Source organism: Mya arenaria, chromosome 14 (genome assembly GCF_026914265.1).
Source record: "Mya arenaria isolate MELC-2E11 chromosome 14, ASM2691426v1".
Taxonomy (NCBI): domain Eukaryota; kingdom Metazoa; phylum Mollusca; class Bivalvia; order Myida; family Myidae; genus Mya; species Mya arenaria.
The window spans coordinates 30,920,496-30,941,112 of NC_069135.1; the positions used below are offsets into that span (position 1 = coordinate 30,920,496).

Genomic DNA, 20,617 nt, shown 5'->3' on the forward strand with positions numbered 1-20,617 from the left:
AAAAAAGTTGTTACAATATTATATTTATCACTTTCGTTGGCAAGATGTTAAGCGAGAGTGTGGTTTTGTGTTGTGGAGGAAAACAGAGTACCGTAACCGGAAGAAACCGACTTGTCCCAGAAACCAAACCCACATCGAACCGGGAATCGAAACCCGAGTCGTCTAAGTGTAAAGCGAGTGCGCTAACTGGACAGCCTAACGATTTGACTGGCGCGGTGACACCGCCACCTACAAAATTTACTTGATCAAAACACACACCATGAATACTTTTTGACAAATTTCCGTGGCATGACACAAAACAATGCAATCTGTTTAAATCCCATCTTGTGCGCAGTGCCGGGCCAAAGCTTCGGATAAGTGCACATACTTTTCGAGTCACCAACTAATTCTGAAAATGTCGAAGAGGGTAAAAAATACCTTGTAAAATAAGGTGTCAAAAAGCAGCAAAATACTTGATCAAAGTCGTTTATGCCACACACAGTAAAAAACGCAATATGTTATAGTAGTCTATAATAGTGCAAACTTTAGACATAAACAATTTTATAGCACTATCTAAATAGCCTAGGATCATGCAAATTAAATACATACCAAGCTGAGGGTAGTGCAAATTGAATACAATAACAAGCGTAGGACTGTGTTATTTATATATCTGAACAGGTTAGGACTGCGAAAATAATAGACATATCAGTTGAGGGCCGTGCAAAACTATAGACATAACAAGCTTTGTACTGTCTAACTGGAGACAATGCAAACCAAACAAATAATCATCAAACGATCAATCTGAATGCATACTTTACAAGGTTCATGCTTACTATAACCATAACCATGCAAACTATAGACATAGCCAGTTACGATTTATACATTAACCGCTTAGAGCCTCGCAAACTATATTCGTAAACATCTAAGCATTCTGCAAACTTTAGGCATAACCAGCCTAGGGTCGTGTAATCTATAGACATAAATGGCTAAGAAACGTGTAGAATAATTTGGCTCGACACTGTAGCTCAATCTCACACCAAGTAGCAAAGTGTTGAAAGTCAAACCAAGTAGCCAATTGTTTTAGCTCAACGTCATACCAAGAAGCCAATTGATGCAACCCAACCTCAGCACAAGCGACCAATGGTGTAACTCAGCAACAACCCAAGTAGCTTTTTGTTGTAGCTTAACCAGCTTCAGTTATAGACCAAGACGTCAAGTGTTTCACAATATATGTACCACTTAGAAACTTCTTCATATTTTGTATTTTCTTTAATTCATACACATACTGGCTTTGTTTTAATTCTCTTTAAAAAGGGGGAATGGCAAGGTATCTCGATGGTATCATAAGTAGTGGGTGAAATGTCTCCACAATAAATTTATCAAATGATCTGGGGCAAGGCTGAACTGGTTAAAGGACCAAAATGTCCGGATACCAACTGTAATACATGCCAACATGTGTTTGGGGAGGGAAGGGGCGGGGCTAGTCCAATCTACAATAGGAGCTATTTTAGCAAGGGGTCAAACGAAAATGTGAGAGACATGTTCAAAATGGAACCAAATGATGGATTCTTATGCACTTGCCCTCGGGTTGGATCGGAATCTAATAATAAATTATTGTTACTCAGTTTTGTTAGTGATGTCTACATCAAGTTTTGTTGTATTGATGATTATATTGTTTCGCGTTTACTGTTTTTTAACTTAACTGTTTAAATTGTTTATGGGTATGCATTGATACATGCTGTTAAAATGTGCTAAACTTTTTCAGTGACTGTTGACAAAAACAGTAATGCAATTCTCATGCATTTAACATGCTTAAAAATGTTGAAGGTTAAAAGAAAAAGGAATAAAAAACAAAAGAAAGAATATTTAATTTAATATAAAAGTAATGTTATAAACCTATAAGAAGCTCGAACCCGAATATGGTAAATTTTATATATCAATTAATATGGGGTCACCGCGTGACCAGTCCTGGACCAATGGCCTTTCGTCATCTGTGTTGTAGGCTTGTTATAAACCAATACATAACCCACTGAGAAAAGCAATCCGGCAATGTCAAGCTTTAAAACTAAACTGTTTGCAATATTATTCAATTTTAAAGAAAATAATATTCAATTGGTTCGTAGAACACCGTCTTTACTTGTATTGTGATAATATTAGCTTGATATGCTTATTTTGAAAACCACTATTTTCTTTATAAGGTAGATCCGAAACCTACCAAAATATAAATTATGTATTTAACAATCATGCTTGAACCACAACTTATGCGTTAAATTATCTAACACTGTCGATGGTTGTTAAACGAATTACACCAACTTGCAATAGCCGTAAACAGCATGACATAAGATAAATGCACTTCTACAACGATAAGGCACTTAAGTATTTGAAAATGTAGTTTGTATCTTCTTTTGTACCACGCACGCTATCTTGAAAGGACTGCTTGTATAAAAACACATAAGGAGTTAAGTTTAAACATTGCAGCTTGATTTGTAGTGAGTATTTCTGTGTGAATAAAGACAACAATGAGGTAATGACTGAATTCATATTGCGATAAACCATTTGATTCCAATATCAAGGCATAATTTGTGAATTATTTGTGGTTTATGTGCGAGTGCGATTTCGGGTTTATTTGCACCGGGGCTTTTGACGGACATAAAAAGTGTAAGATGTCTAGGGATGTTATTTCAATAGTGTTTGGGAGTTTAGCTGGAGCAACAGTTTTGGCTGGAATAGTATTAATAGTGTTCTGCCAGTGTTGCTACAGAAAGGTATATTTAGATTTAACATCTGGGTTAAATGTATAAAGATCTATTTAGTAATTATGAACTTATTTGAACATACAAAGTCAATATTGCGTTTTTAAATCTTTAAATTTTACATATTGTTTATCACATCACTTTTATCATAATCGCTTTCACAATAACAACTTAAGAACCTGTATCGTCTTTCAGAGGAATTACGAAAGGATAAAGTCAACGAAAAAGGTGGGTTATGTTGTTTTTTTTTTTTCAATTCCCTGTTACATGTGACAAAAATGACAGCAAAACTTATCTTAAATATTTACCAAATTTTCCTGCTTATTTTTCAGGTAGCCCAGTTAGTTTATTCCTCTATCATTTGACAGCATTCACAGGAAACTTCTGAGAAATTTCAAAATAAAGCATCATGGCATAGAATGTTCTAAGACCGAAGTCTTAGTAGTAGTAGTAGTAGACGTAGTAGTAGTAGACGTAGTAGTAGTAGTAGTAGTAGTAGTAGTAGTAGTAGTAGTAGTAGTAGTAGTAGTAGTAGTAGTAGTAGTAGTAGTAGTAGTAGTAGTAGTAGTAGAAGTAGTAGTAGTAGTAGTAGTAGTAGTAGTAGTAGTAGTAGTAGTAGTAGTAGTAGTAGTAGTTGTAGTAGTAGTAGTAGTAGTAGTAGTAGTAGTAGTAGTAGTAGTAGTAGTAGTAGTAGTAGTAGTAGTAGTAGTAGTAGTAGTAATAGTAGTAGTAGTAGTAGTAGTAGTAGTAGTAGTAGTAGTAGTAGTAGTAGTAGTAGTAGTAGTAGTAGTAGTAGTAGTAGTAGTAGTAGTGTTGGTAGACATAGCAGTAGTAACAGAAGTAGTAGGAGTATGAGTAGGGACTGGGGTTTGATTATTTTTCGTTTCACTAGTATATTTTAGGGCATTCCGCATTGCAAAAGTAGGTGGGGAAGGCCAAAACCTTTCAAACGTTGTTGATTATGTGCATGTTGTTTTTCCGGTGTGTTGTTTTTATGATTTAACAATTGGTCAATGTATGGGCCCTGTCATCTCAAGTTAATAACAGACTTAACCTCACCAGATCTATACCTGGACAAACATCTTGCTGTTTGACACTCTGAGTTATAAAAACCTAATCTACGATAGAATTGGGCAGTATATACCGGTGACAAATATATCCATTGTGTATTAAAACTAGAACTATAACAGGAGGGCTAGCTAAGTTGACACAGGATAGGCTATTAAAACAAAATCATAAACGCTTAACAGTAAAAATGGGCACATAAATTTTCAAAGGCTTGGACACATGTTTCTTAGTGGTAGTGTTAACAATATCTGAGTTGTTCAATAAACACTCTGCAATGATGCCATGAAAATAGATATGTTCAATGTCACGTTACTTAAAGACATGTACATTGCGTAAGTTTAAACTTATTTGTTATATAACGATTGTGAAACAAGCTTTAGAAACTTATATTAACCCCTCTTGTTCGCACGAGAGTATGGTCTTGTGTTGTGGGGAAAACCGGAGTACCTGAAAAAAACCCACTTGTCCGACTTGGTGACCACAAACCAAAATCACATGCGCCCAGGCCAGGAATTGAACCAGGGTCGCATAGGTGAGAAACGGGTGCACTTACCACTGTGCTAACCGGACAACCTTGCGTAACGAACAGTTCATCTTGCACTACTACACAGTCATGAATTTGATGATGTGTACTTAGTGTCAGACAAGTCTCGTAGTTTGGCTTTTTTCAACGTACAACAGAGCCAAACGTGTTAAAATCATGCTTAATGGCCGGTAACTCTATGAAAATAAGGTACGTTCCCTTATGGACCACACCTCTGATAGCCCAAGGACAAACCAGCTGCGGTAAATGTCACAACACTATAAGTGTAAACCATTGCAACATTTACCGCCACCGTCCTCAAACCAAAAAAAAAAAAGTATATGTTTTTTGGTATAAGCCTAGTGGATGCAACAGACCGGCTATTTCTTTATTAATAATAACATACATGTTTATTCTGTCAAGTTCATGAACATTGCAAACACATAAAATGAACTAACTATATTCATTATGCATGAATAACAGCTTATCATGAACATTGCAAACACATAAATTGAACTAACTATATTCATTATGCATGAATAACAGCTTATCTTAAGCAAACATGACACAACATGTTTAATAAACTTGATATATACATGTTATACAAACATACCAGTATACCAAATACCAGTATGTTGAACATAAATGAAAAATAACTTTGTACAACAAAAAGAAGAGATTGTAGTATGCGAAATTACATATATTAAAATGCAAATCATATTCTCAAATCTTTTACTCGTCATTAGCAACTACCGGACTACTAATGACAAATATCTACTAAACTTATAAACGTAACAACATTTTCTTTACTCCAAGATACATCTTCAGTATAAGATTTTACATTTATAATGTGAAAATACACAATACAGGTGAAACCACTCGTCTTTTGACTTAAAATTTAAGAAATAAAATATTAACGTCTGTATACGGCTGTACCCATGTCTTATCAATGGGCAAGAACATCCAATCCTGGACAATTGACCTGAAAATCCCGGAATTATCACATATCAAAGGCCAATAACTTGCCGATTTCCACTCAGGGACAATCAGAACACCACTTGCTTTGCAACTGCGCATTTTTGTAAGCACCCTGGCAACAATTATGACAGGTGGAACAAATAAGCCAAAAACCGAGTCCCAGTTATAAGTAAATGCATCAACACCTGATGATTTATAACACCAAAATGTAGAATAAAAGACTGGCAACTTAGCATTGTGTTCCGAGGCGAAAAAATCTACTTCTAACATGCCCCACCTAGCCTGAATCAAAGATAAAATGGTATAAATGATACCCCAGTCATCTTTCTCGATAACCCTTGACAAATAATCGGCCCTTTCATTCTCATTACGGGGAATCCATTCTAATTCTAAGTGAATAGAATGATTTGAAGTGATGTTAAAAATCTTCATTGCCAAATCTTGCAAATCTTCTTTCATGGACCCCTTCTGAACTATACTGCAAACGCTAGTGAACCATTTAATTCTCTGATTACTGAGATTTATGTGCCCTTGATCTAAGCACCCTGTAAACAGCACACAATTCTCTCCATGTCGAGGATCGAACACTCTCCTCTACAGACCATGTACCATGGGAAACCCCATTTACTGTGCCAACTTCAAAACCGGCATAACTTGTTCCTGACGCATCACTATATACAATTTTCGAACATTCACCCGAATAATCAAGACTTTTAGTATTCAAAAACTTAATTGTGTAAAACTAGCAACAGTCCGAACAGGGACACGTGACCAATGATTAATCTCATTTAGTGTGACCAAGGTTTTATCTATTCTGCGCTGCGGAATACAGATTGTATATTCAATCATGTTGAAAATTGCACCTAACCATTCAAGTATCTGCATTGGTTCCCAGATCGACTTATCAAATTTGGGCACCAGGCCGGAGTCCAGCAGATCTTGTTTTATATCAAAAGCTAACTGTCTAGTACTACCCAAACTACCTGAAGTTCCAAAACCGTCATCTAAGAACATAATCACCTTTTTCCCTCGCCCCGCCATTTTGCTATGAGGGGACGAGTAAATTTTGTATAAAAATAGGGTGCCACACCTAATCCAAATGGTAAAACTAAAAATTTGTAGTATGAGGTATCACCATTTTCATCGGTGAATGAAAATCCTAAATATTCTGTATGCTCAGAATAATTATCTAAAAAGTGATATGCAGAATGTATATCAAATTTAATCATCCAGCTACCCTTTTCTAAATACATCAGAGCAAGCCTGAGCTCTTCATATTTGATATATTGTTTCCATACATGTTTGTTCACCATTCTTAAATCCAGAATTAAACGTTTTTACCGTTATTTTGAACGGAAACAGAAAGAGGGTTTACAACAGTAGTTACATGCAAGCATTTTTCAGTTCAAATTCCTATCCAATAAATCATTAATTGCTTGTGCAACAAACGCACTCTCTTTCAATGCCGACGGATTATTTCTCATTATTGATTTTATAGGTAAAGAATAAAAGGGAATTTTGTACCCAAACAATATAGTGTCTAAAATAAACTGGCTTGCTCCTATACTCTCCCAGAATTTAAAATGCTCTTTTAACCTATTTCTAACTATATTTCTTTTTGACCTTGCTCGTAAACAAAACAGTCTTCCGTGAAACGGTCCAGATCAAAAGTAAAAGTTCTTAAATTAGAATACTCATCTTGAATCTCACTGTCAGGATTTCCTGTTATATAGGACGTCTCACTTTCTAGCGGGTAGTTCAGGTTGGCTGCTCCTATTGGTGTATGGACAATTTCGTCTGATGTGGTTGGCTTCTCCGCAAGCGATACATGGTCCGTAGGAGCCTCGAACGGAATAAGGCTTCCCCATGTACTGCTGTGTAGACTGCTGAACATTTTTTTAACAGACCAATTCAACTGCTTCAAGTTATCGTCAATTGCCGAGTTAAATTCGTATTGCAAACGGTTTCCTTCAAACCTCCAATTAATGTCTTTTTCGGTTTTCAACTTTTTTAAATCACTTGCTGAGACAGAATTTTCACGTACCTCGTCTTTCAATTAAATTAAAGGTTCCTTTTAAGTCCTCGCAACTCTATCAAAATTTCGTGTGAACTATCGTTTGTACCACGTGTTGGAGTTTCACCACCGTTTTGCTCCATTATCGATAAGCAAAAAATTAACGTCTGTATACGGCTGTACCTAAAGGCTGAATGGAGATAACACGCTACAAATGCACGAAATCCTCGTGCTTTTCCTGTACAAAACTAGCTACACCTATCAGAGGCATACAAACAAGGGAAATAAATTTTTGTCTAATTCGTAAACTTTAACGACAAAATTACATTTGTCATAAACAATAATAACCACCCCATAGAAAAGCAATCACTAAAGAAATATGAACCCCTAGAACAGCTTATTGGATTCAACTTTGTTTGAAAGTTATGTCCGTACAAGAGCTTGCTGGCGATTTGACCAAGGACCGTATTATTTCAGTGGTATTTTGCCCATGAGCAGTTTCGATATAATACCATGAAGCTAAATTACCATGTGCCAGTAGATGATTTCTTAATTATTTTTTGTCAGAGGGACAGAGACCACGGTCACGGTAAACCGATTTCAAACGTTTTAAAATATTGTTTTCAATAAATGATTAAAGAACTGAATGACGAGTTCCAAACCTTGTCCATGTCAACACATTCATCTGTTTGATACACCTCTAGGCTTTAAACTATTGACGTGTAAATCTGACGAAACAGAACCTTTTATTTTACATATTATTTTTTTTTATTTTATACACACATACATGTACATATATATAAGTTGTCCACCGTACATGTTAATACTAATAAAATCGACACTATAAGGAGCCTTACCCGCATGAATTTAAACATGGTACTGTATAATACACTGAGATCACGGTTTTAAGATACTCAACAAGGTACGCATAGCGTCTTTAGTCAAAAAAACTTATGTTATACAAATGAAAATATATCTTGTTTACATAATCGTGGTAAAATTGCCATTTCAACAATGTAGTTTGCAGAAGTAGTTAATTAATAAAATAATCAATGCAGTATCCCCATGCATTTATATTCGTGCGCCGACATTTTACATCAATCGTGAAGATAGAAAAGAAATTCAACGCATTCATGTTTATAAAAAAAACATAACAGACTTCTATATCGTCAGACACATGCACGCAAGATTCCTTTTAGGAAAGAAGTCTTAATATCAGCATTAAGCTATCTCTTCAATCATTTACCCTGTATACTTGTAACATGCTGATATATTAACAACATATGAATAAATATTGTTTAAACCAAGATTCCTTTAAAAAAAGTTTGAGTCTTCACTTATGGCGTGGTATGGGGCCATAGATGCATGGCCTTTCGGTGCAATCGGTGGGTGTACTTCGGTCTCGATCTCTTGATCCAATATATTTAAAAGAACACGATGGAAAATAAACGAGTAGATTGTCTGTGGATCAATGGAGATGAGAAAGTTAAACATTCTTTAGAGAAAATTTCAAGGAAATATCCTTATGCTTTTATATTCGTGCGCCGCCATATTACATCAATCGTGAAGATAGAAAAGAATTTCAGCGCATTTATGTTTATAAAAAACATAACAGACTCCTATATCGTCAGCCACATGTTGACGTTTACAAAATCGTGGTAAAATTGCCATTTCAACAATGTAGTTTGTAGAAGTAGTTTATGAATAAAATAATCAATGCAATATGCTCATGCATTTATATAATATTCGTGCGCCGCCATATTACATCAATCGTGAAGATAGAAAAGAATTTCAGCGCATTTATGTTTATAAAAATAACAGAGTCATTTATCGTCAGAGAAATGCACACAAGATTGTCTTTGGATCAAAGGAGATGTGAAAGATACACATGCTTTAGAAAAGTTTTCAATGAATACTTTCCATGACCCTGTGAAAATAAATTACAGCCGGTTTCAACATAAAAGGGGAATTTTGAATAAGTAGCGTTTAAGAATATAATAACTATTCATCAAATCTATAAATCGACGTAACGAAACATAAAAACGATAGGGCGATACGCAAACGATTTTTCAGACATACGATAATATATATTTAAACGATGATAAACTTGTTTGAACGTAAAAGACATTAGGCGTAATAATGATATTTTGCTTCCATTTCCGACTGTATTTTTCTCTTGACCATTCACTATTTTGCCTGAGTGTGGATATTTAAAACAAAATACTTTGTGGTATTATTACATAGAAACATTTATTTGCAATGTAATGTAATGTAATGAACAGAAAAAAAATCCTATAAATGTGAATAGTTATTGCTTTTATTGTACTATATTGGCTTTTTTCTGTTGCATAGTAATATAAATGTATTAATGTGCGGTAGAAATAAAGATAAAATGAGTTGAACTGTAGAAATAATTTCATGTGCTCAAGTATATGACACCATGAATTGTCTAATATAATCATAATTTACTTCAAACTTTTCAAAGTATATTCACTCGGCCTTCAAACACAAGATTAAATGGTCTAATCAAAGTTTTGTTGGCATTTTCTCTGTGAGTGTGATTGCTTTCGGACAATACAATGGCTGCAATAGTTCAACGTTCGTTTTACGAATGAAAGAATTTAGAACGTTTCCATTTTGTGTCATACAGGAGTAATCAAATCGTTGAAGTAACGTGTTATGAACAAATAGAAGCGCGTGCATGGGAAACTGACATCACCGCTTCTATAATTATTACTAACTAAAACCACTTCTTCGTTACAAAAATGCAAATATCTTCCTTAAACCTAAAGTATTCTTAATTGTGTAACTCATTAGCGAGAAATGACAAAGCATTTTTCCCTGCAGCCCCACACGAGTGCACCATAGAAATTCCTTTTTAAGCATTTAAGCTATTGGCTTAATACGAGCTGTCAGCTTATTTAATTGACAGCTGTACTATCGGCCAATCCAGTGAAGAGATTGGGTAAAAGATTTGATCCGGTTTGACTGGTTATCTTAGATAAATGCTTTGGTGGTTTGTTTATTACTATAAAGCAGTGTTGACACATTGTTTATGTTCGCTTGAAGAAAATCTTTCTTAAATTGAAGAAACTAAGGAATTTTACCTTTAAATGCTTTCACACGCGCATATTTCATAACCATTGGAACTAAATCTTCAATTGTGTTATTAGCAGCTATGTCCTGCGGCCGCGTCAAAAAATGTTTGTGTTTATGGAATATCTGGGTCTGGTGCGAAATCGTTTTGTGGAATATCTGGAACTGTTGTAAAAAATGGTTTTGTTGTTGCAAAAACAAGCAAGATGGATCCGTAAGTTTAAATCATACACCGTTCTTTATGAATTTACATATACACATACTTTTATCAAAACTTAGATTTATTACTAACCTGTATTATATATTAAATAGCAGAAAGGGCAAAATATTTAATGATTGGTAAATACTAAAAGATTTACTGTGGTCACCTATAGTTCCATAAGAAATAAATACCGGGTTTTCTGCACAATTCTTTTAAATTAAACTCGGTATCCTTTATTAGAACCATTGTTTCGACATTAATTCATCCTTTTTAAAATATTAAAACAATATTATTAATTGTGGTAAGTCTTATTTAGGAGTTTAATGAAAAGGTCCGTAATGTATAAGAACTTAAAAAGCCCAAGATAACAAAACAGTGAAGGTTTGCATAATTGCGATAATGTCATTTCTCGCAGTGATACCCCGTTTCAATTGCTTGCCCGAGATCCTTTTGAAAACATTTTTTTGTCGTATTCAGTTGTTAGACAATTATTATACATGTATTTAAATAATATATTTTATTTAAAATGTATAATAGAAGTATGATCCCATGAGGAACATTGGTACTGCATGGTAAAAGCGATATCAAAATTATATATTTCTGCTTGAAATATGGCCCCTAAAAAGTGGTGAAATATTTAAGAAAACAACTTACATAGTATTTGAAACGTAGATATATCTAATTTTATCACGTTATTATTTTAGAAAAAACCCGCAACATTTCAAAGTATATTGACTTGATATCATTTCTTTTCATTTTAGAATGTTCAGTTGTACTGCGAAAATGGATTGGATGAGACTATTCGTATTAACCTATTACGCAAATTCAAGACCATTAACTTCGTTGATTGTCCAACAAAGACAGACATAACAGCTTCCGAGCCATTGGTAGTATTATGCACATTTCAAACCAGGATTGAAGATTCATGCAATGCCGCCATGGAAGAATTACAAGGTTTGTTTTCTCACTTGTCTTTATGTTATGATTACATCGTAACGAATTAATATATCTTGTGATCAAGGTTATTTTGTATACAAGTAGGATACTCTACTAAGTCTAAAAGGTTGCACGGGCTACTTTAAACATTGCAGTCACAGTTACTGCACTTTACTGATTTAGTGTTACTCGACTTATCAAGTAATTTTTCTTGTCTCAGTATTCCAAACAAATAAATAAGATCAATGCAGTATTTTCTAATTTTGTTATGGATTCTTTTTTAGATTGTAAATCGGTTGTCTTGGTGGTGTTTCGCCGAATAATCGGGAGCGTTACCAAAAATAGCATCGTTAGTGGCTGTTATTATGAACATCCTGGAGTTAAGAAAACCATTTATGCCGGATTCGACGGAAACAAAATATATTTCTTAAGAACGGACGAGAACTTTCTAAAAAACAAAGCAGATAAAATAGGAGATGCGGAATCATGTATTTAACTGTAAGCTTACAATTCATGTGTTCGTTGATTTGATATATAAATCTTACAAACATTGCCGGTACAATAATTTGAATGGCAAAAATGTATATGCACAACGTATGTGAATCCATAATGCAAAATACCCATCAGGAGTGTTTCAAGGATTTGACGTGAATGCGCCCATGCTTATGAAGCCGAAAATTATCACAACATACAAGTTGGAATACTTTTATCTAGAATGGTTCATTGCGCTGCGTTTTATGTATGTTTTGTTTGCTCATATTTACATTTAAAGTGAACAATATTACGGTGCGCGCGCATGGTACAAACCACAGGTGCTCGTCACATTGCCATGATACAGTAATACATACTTATTTCATATTGTCTTATTTTTATTTTATTTTTATTTTTTATTTTTTATTTTTTTATTATTTATTTATTTCGGTCAAGATAGTGAATACATGTTGTTTAAAAAATTATTCCACAATTTTTCATAAAAGAATTGTAGTATAATATATAAATAAATAATTTATTTATATATTATACTAATTTTCTTTCATGAAAAATTGTGGAGTAATTTTTTAAATGACATATATTCATTATTTTGACCAAAATAAATAATAATAAAAAAAAATAAAAAAATATTAAAAATAATTTAAAAAAAATAAATGTTTTACTGTATCCAGGCAGTGTGACGTTTGTGACTTTACAGTATTGTCTAAAAACACTTGTTGGTAATACTGAAGTGTAATGAATCAAACTATATACACTGAAACATGACTTTGAATTAAATATATGTTATATATGCAATACTATAAGAATATATTATGATGAAAAATCTATTTTTATAATCAATTTGAACCATATGTTCAACGTGAGGCTGTCGCTCGGAACTTATTTTTCTGTATTGGTTCAAAACAAAAGTGCCGAACGCCCTTGTTAAGTCAAAGTCAGAAAACCCCGTATATATTGTACACTCTTACTTTGACTTCCAAGTTGGTTTCTACTGCATTCTTGGTTATGTCAGTTTAAATAGAGTTATATGGACGTTTGATATTTTCCGTTATTTTAATATTTTGTGGTCATCAGGTATTCAAGAAATGGCATGCTCGTACACAAAAGATTTCTTAACATTACATGTAGTAATGCAAGAAATTTATCGCTTTCATTTATGAAACGTAAGCATCTTAAATGGAAAGTACATGATTGTATGAGGCGTCTTAACTCTGCACTGACATTTTTGCTGAGATAAAAAGGAACTTAGTATTATTCATTTACTATAACTGAATAAAACAAGTACCAAATGTACTATTGGAATGCACTACATCTTTACTATAGAAATACTCCATTGATATCCCTGAGGAAATTAAGGTATTAACTCGACGGCGACATCGTGGAAGCTGACCGTACCTTGGCAATCATAATCATGATCCAAAGTCAATACGCATATTCATTATATTTGTATTTATTGGAAACCAATCATGACACCTCCTAGACTATCAATGTCAAAAAGTAAACACAAACACTCTATCTTCTTTAATAAGAGATATTTTATTTTGGTTTGCCAGTAAATGGCATGGCTCATTGAATAACACAATACATGTAGCTTACAAACGACAAGTGCACTAAGCTTCCGGCCTACCTGGCGGTAATGACATACGTACTTTATACGTTAATTAAAATATTTAATAGAACAAACGAAAACAAATTCTAAGCGCGGTAAACATTTTCCTTTAACGGATAACAAATACAACTTTATGGACAATTTGGCCAAACGGCCAAAACAACTAACGTGCCCAACTAGGCTAAAACATGGTATAATATAAGGGTTGGACCAACGGCTCCAAATTACTAGAGCCACGTCGATGGAATGTTTAATGCATGTTCTTCTGTGGTCCGTTCAACGTTGTCCCTAAATTCATGTTGACCACTTGTCCCTGTACCCACACCATGATCGAATTTCATTTGCCGTCCAACAAGGCCTACATGTAGCTACGCAACTGCCCCGAGACACTTGCAGGTCCTGTCCTACACGTCAAACGTGTAGCTTCGTCCTACCCATAGCCACTTAAAGGTCCTGACCTGAAATGTCTTCGTGCAGCTACTAGAGAGCCCGGAGCCACTTCCTGGTTCTTGTCTACACAACCTATGTTGAGCCACACAACTGCCTCGGAGCCACTTGCAGGTCATGGCCGACAAGGCCTACGTGTACGTGCCTACTTTGGACGGCATATTAAACTTGCCGCGGACAGTGGCGTTGCTACACAAAGGCCGTTTAGGTAAAGACCATCAAGTGGCTCCGGGCAGTTCTGTTGCTACCCAAAGGTCATGTAGGTCAGGACCTTCAATCTGCTAACGGCAGTGGCGTTGCTCCACAAAGGCAATGTTGGTCATAACGTGCAAGTTTTAGGCAGTAGTAGCTACACATATGCTTTGTGGGCCATGACCTCCAAGTGGCTACGGGCAGTAGGTCGTGACCTGCACAAGACTTCAGTACGTACACACAGTCTTGGTAAGAGGACGACTGCGAAGGCACGAAAGTACAATGGAGCTTATAGGCGAAAAAAAGAAGGTAAAAACGCGAAAGTAAAGTACGAAGGCGAAGAAGCGAAGAAGCGAAGGTAACTTAGTTCATTCGTCGACCCCCCCCCCCCTTCACGAATTCGCCTTTGTGTCTTCGCCCCTTCGCCTTCGTACTCTCGCTCACTCGTCCTTTCGCCTTCCCCTTTACAATCATTTATGATTGACGACTATGGTATAAATGTTGTAAAACGCAGGTATTTTCATTCAAGGCATTCCTATCAAGATCTCCTCGTGTTTTTATCATTAAAGAAAGGTAGCGCAACTATTTTAGTTCTAAAGCAATGCTTTGGCTAGGGGTAATTAAAACTTGCAACATTCAAATAGCCATCGATTTCTTGTGTTTTCAAAAATATTATGTGATTTGCCAAAGAATCTTACATTAATCTTGGTGAGAACTAAAAGGAATACATTATTATAGATACATACTTGGGTTTAATTATTTAATTAAATAAACACTAGCAATAACTTTCCGAGATGAAAGCAATGTTCATATATCCTTATACATATACGTTTATCAGATACTGTCATAAAAATAGCTACATTACACAATCATCAATTAAAATTTACCATTTAAGTAATGACAGGCACTTGCAGGTTTCGGCCACTCAGCTTATTGTTTTCATTCGATTTAAATTGCATGTGAACAGAAATGTGAACAAGTAAAACCACGCTTATTGCTCAAACATCCTTTTAACACTTTCAGCGCTTTATTCTGGTATCATCACAGAAAATAACATTTATACATTTTATTGTAAATAACATAATTTTTTAAAGAATCCATTGAAAAATAATTAGGCGGAACGACAAAATTCTAAAGTAATATTTATGTGATTTTTTATGGTTCAACAGTACGAAGTCCTGATCTGCGATTAATTCAAACACACTTGATCAGTAAAAAGATGTGAATCGGTATTGAGGAAATGTATTTAGTTTAATTGTATATTCGCGTATCAATGTATGTTTCTTAAAAAATGAGGAACCCGTGGGTTTTGTTTTCCTTGTTGTAGTGTATGTGTGTGTTCAATATTCACTAATGTGATATAATAAATAAGATACACAAGTGTGCTCTAACTATTTATTATGAACTACGCTAAGCAATGTACACCAACAGACTGACCAGGAAAACTTACCGTGCAAAGAGATAATATATAAGTATGTTTCTAGAATCTGCAACACCGTGTACAATTGAATTTTTCGTTAATAGAATACGCCAAGCCAAAGATAGGCAATTAATACCCACAAATGGAATAAATGCAGACGGGATTGATTCCCTTACATCAAAAGTTGATTATTTCCGCAGCAATAAAATGATTCGACAAATTTGTCTTTAAATAATTGTAAGGTGCTTGCGATAACTTAAGGCGAAGGGAGCAAAGACATTAAGGCGAACCTAGGAAAGTACAAAGTCTTTGTCCCCTCATCTTCGTACTTTCGTGTGTTTGTTTTGATCATTCGCGTAAGCCGGGCAGTGGCGTAGATGCACGTAAGCCGTAAATGTCATTCCCTCCTAATGGCCCCGGGCAGTGGCATAGCTGCACGTAGGCCGTATATGTCATGAACTTCAAATGGCTCCGGGAAGTGGCGTAGCTGCACGTAAGCCGTTTGGGTCAGTGCTTTCAAATGGCTATATGCAGTGGCCTAGCTACACGTAGGCCGCGTATACTAGGGCCTGCTAGTGTTTAGAGGCAGTGGCGTAGCTACACGTAGGTCGTGTATGCCAGGACATGGAAGTGACTAGGGGCAATGGCATAGTTGTACGTCGGTCGTGTAGGGCAGGATCTGCAAGTGCTTCCTGTCAGTGGCTTAGCTTCATGTAAGCCTTCTAAGAAAGGACATGCAAGTGGACCCAGGCAGAGACGAAGCTGCACGTAAGCCGGGTAGGACAGGACCTACAAGGTGCTCTGACCTGGCTCCGAACAGTGGCGTTTCTACACCTTGTATGCCTCCAAAATGGCAACAAGTCATTGTTACTATAATCGCTACTCAAGAGATTGAATTTATACACGAGCTAGTAGCGCAAGATTTATCATTTCAATCACAAGAAGTGTGGGTGATAAAACGGTTTTGTACATATATACATATATTATGTTCTGTTTAGCAGGACCGCGTTCGTAGTGAATAGTGCTGTAATATGTCCGCACACTGATCTAATAGTACGGTAAAGCCCCCCTCCGTATTAACGTTCTGATAACAAGTACCGACCTAGCTAAATAGTTCCTTATAGGCGTATCAAACTGAAATGGCACTATGTTGAGATGTGGTATTGTTGGGGGCTCGCCCTGGTTTCACGCTAGTGAATGTACTTGACGCAAATTTATATCACAACTTCGCTTCAACTTATTGTAGGCCGTGTGAACAAGCTCAGCTTGGCTCTCAAGTAACCAACTCAACTCTAATACTACGCAGACATTTTGTAGTTCGTACCAATTGTCAACCACGCATTGAAAACAGTTTATAAGTTTTAACAGTTTTATTGCATTAATAAAGGTGAAACATCACTCGAACTGGGTACAAATGTTTATACAGAAATATTATGTATTTATATCATAAAATTTATTCATTAAAAGTCACTAGTTTTCGCTGGTGCGCACGTTCCGAAAAACCCATATTATATAATATAATTTATTTGTTATATTATTTATTAATCTAGCGGTGTTAATTCTGTAGTTCAACGCGATTTCAATATTGTTCTGGTAATGCAATCTAAGCGAGATAACTCACAAAAGTCACCCTATTTGCTTATAAAAGTTGTCTGTGCGTTATATCTTCAATATGTATACTGCACTAGTAGGACTTTGTCAATGAACGTTAGTAAAAGTACTTATAAATGATCAATTCATACAAAGTCACATAAATTATACGTTTACTGAGTGATTATTTTATCAAGTAGATCTTTAATGTAACTATTATAATTATTTCAGTTGAAACTCAGATTTATTACTTTAGCAAACGTAACGTGGTTCTGCACTGAACAAATGCTTGACTCAGACTGCCTGCCAACGAAAATCGTGGCGCTTTTATACTCGCACAGTTGGCAAAACGCTACTACTAATAAGAATGACGGCAATGCCACCCAAAACGTTGGCAGTGCCAAGAAAAATTATGGCAGTGACAACGATTTGATTGGCAGTCATGTGACTGCCACAAAATAGAACGTTTATGTGAATCAAAGGCAGCCATCTTGAAAAAATATGTAACTGATACAAAGAAAGGCTCCGGACATAGCCTTAAGTTTTGGAATGTAAACATAAACAAATCAAAAAGATGAGTCACCTTATACATGACTGCTCTTGACCTTAAACGAGCGGAAGTTGCGCAGAAAAAACAAAATGGCTGACATTGTGCGAGTACAGAAACTTTACGATAAATAATGCAAGAAATATGGATATAACGTCGCATCAGCGGTGAGGAAAACAAATGCATCTTAACACCAACATATCGAGGAAAGCTATTGTTGAACGATTTAAATTTAAAAGCATGCATCTGTTGAAAACGTTCACTAAATGCTTACAATTACCGGGTGGGGTAAAGTTTATCTGAAATGCACTTTTGGCAAATGTAAATACAGAGTCAGTTCATGATACTTTTACCCCTTATGTTCTGAATAAAATCGGGTAAGTGTTAAATAAGATAACTTTAAATAGTATAGGTTACATTTATAATGTATTTATGTTAATAACAAGAACAAGTTTATCTTTAAATTAATGTCTTTTGTGTCCCAAAATCCGGGCACAACATTGCCCCCCACTAATAAAAAGGGATGCTCCTGCAGCCTTCATTTTTTTCCTGGTAATCTGTCCCTTATCATGCTTAGTGTTCTCTTTATCACTATCAGTTATCTGCTGGTCCAGATGATTGACTTTGCGTTCAATTCTGCAAAGCTCTTTGTTTGTTTCATCCAATGCTTTACACACCCTCTGAAACCCGGAGAGGAACACTGCGGTCTGTGCCTCTATGGCTGCAACAATGTTTTTTTTTCCATCGAAGCCACAGACTCTTGTAATTGCATTGGTGTTTTTATGTTATCTGCTTGGTCCTCTACACATTTAGGCGTTTTCCTAAGAAATAAGGGGTCAGCCAAGTCTTGCAAAACTGGCATTGCAAGATCCAGTTCCGTGGGTCTTTCGTCTAGGCAAGGGGTAGGTGCCATGTCAATTGCCTTGCGCTTCCTCTCGTATGAGGGAGTACGCGTTTCTGTCTGCTCAAAGATCGGATTTCTAGGAATGTCCCCAGCAGTTTGGAATGCCGGAAACGATTTTTCCATGAAGTGATCGACCTCTGTTGACGGCATTTGACTTCGCTGATCACTTTGGGCTACCTGTCTAACGTTGAGACCAATATCAAACATCGAGACAGACTTAAGATCAGTGTAAGTCAGACCATGCCCTGCGACATCATATGGTTGTTGGACAACACTGCTGACAGCAGGGACAGAATTTTGCCCTGAATGTATCTGGACTTTAGGTATCTTCTGTGCTGGTATCTTACTAGCCAAATAATCCTTCAATGAGACTGCTCGAAAGTCAGGCACATTCCCAAATGGCTGAAGTGCAGGCCTGAATGATGATAGTGATGACACTTTCGGTGGTGGTGGTCCCTTGGGGCTTGGTGCAGTTAACGTGTGGTCTTGTCCGTCGTTGTTCTGAAACGGGTCCTCGTCACAACCTACGACATGTGGTGAAGGCGCCTCGCAATCAATCATAACCATGTCCTTGTCCGTTACATACCAAGGATTCGTCGATGCCCTTAGGATGTCCTTCAGTTCACCCGTTGGTCCGTTCTTCTTGACCTCATTGATGTGCCCCCTGTAGCGTTCCGTATTGTTCCACAAGGTGTCTTTGTCCTGGCATCGAAAGAAACACCTGGTACAAAAGAAAGGCACTCTCTCGATAGGGACATGGGCTTTGAGGATGTGAGCCACGACCTGATAACGAAGCCCAACCTTGTCACACCTTCTGCACCGGTACTGTACTCTGCTCACAGCTGACATATCTGTCTGGATCTGTAAAATCAACAAGGTTTTTATAACTCTTTATATACATTCTCTGGAAGACTCGCTTGATTGCCTTTACCTTACTAAGCATATTCGCAAAAGTCGTACGCGTTATTTTGTTAATCGCATATGTTTTGTTTTTGCGTTTCACAGCAGAAATGGGTTTTTTTATAATGTTTTACAAAATCCGCCGGCTGGACGCCCGTTTGACTATTGTTTTTTTATTATTTATTTGTTCTCATTATTACTCTTTATGTGCATCTAGTATGTACATTTACAGTTTTCACAACAATATTTAACTTCTTTTATATGTATAACTGTTAAACACACTTTCAGCTCATGTATTATGTTTGCATATTATACACCAATTAACACTGTTGTTGAAGTTGAATTTTGACATCCGTCACCCACTTAGAGGGGGACCTCCCCTGGTACATCTTCAATTTGTCATGATGAAACACTTTAGTTTTCCCTTTTTTATCTACTTGTACAACAAAATTAACCCTTGACTGCTTGTGATGACAAAGGGACCGCTGTATGCCTTTTCTAGTTTCGGGTTAATTCCAACATGACGGGCCTCATGTAAGCACCAAACTAAATCGCCTTCATTGTATTCGGTGAAGAATTTCCGAGTATCATACATCTCTTTGCTACGCTTGGCACCCCGCCCATTATGGTCGCGTGCTACGCTATGTGCAAGAAGCATTTTGTCTTTCAGCTCTCTCACATACGATGTTGCAGGAGAATCAAGGGCGGTGTTGCTTGTCTTCACATGGTGCAATGGAAATACCAGGTCCGCCGGCAATTTAATATTGCGTCCAAGGGCAAGCATATTAGGTGTCAGCGTTGTCGCCCTGTTAGGTGTTGACCTGTATGCTCCCGCCAGAATACCACGATGGAGGTCCCAATCTTCTTGGGAATCTTTCAGATATGACTTTAACATCTTAACAAGTGTCATTAAATCGTTCCACCTGGCCGTTACACTGCGGACGCCGTGGACTGAATCTCGTTTTTT

The 20,617-nt window shown here is 36.3% G+C and overlaps 1 protein-coding gene across 1 annotated transcript; it reads left to right on the top strand.

The window, feature by feature from the left end:
- Positions 1-2,408: 2,408 nt before the first annotated feature.
- LOC128216585 (uncharacterized) lies at positions 2,409-12,456 on the top strand. The gene is made up of 4 exons (XM_052923196.1): positions 2,409-2,744; positions 2,928-2,960; positions 11,375-11,567; positions 11,834-12,456. The coding sequence occupies exons 1-4, from the start codon at positions 2,580-2,582 to the stop codon at positions 12,043-12,045; spliced, it is 603 nt and encodes a 200-aa protein (XP_052779156.1). The 5' UTR covers positions 2,409-2,579; the 3' UTR covers positions 12,046-12,456.
- The last annotated feature ends 8,161 nt before the right edge of the window (positions 12,457-20,617 follow it).

What these genes read in the sequence shown, in the direction of transcription:
- LOC128216585 (XM_052923196.1), top strand. Translation starts at nt 2,580, where the DNA reads ATGTGCGAGTGCGATTTCGGGTTTATTTGCACCGGGGCTTTTGACGGA. An exon ending in GCCAGTGTTGCTACAGAAAG is followed by an intron (nt 2,745 to 2,927) that starts GTATATTTAGAT and finishes ATCGTCTTTCAG; the next exon opens with AGGAATTACGAAAGGATAAA. An exon ending in GGATAAAGTCAACGAAAAAG is followed by an intron (nt 2,961 to 11,374) that starts GTGGGTTATGTT and finishes TTTTCATTTTAG; the next exon opens with AATGTTCAGTTGTACTGCGA.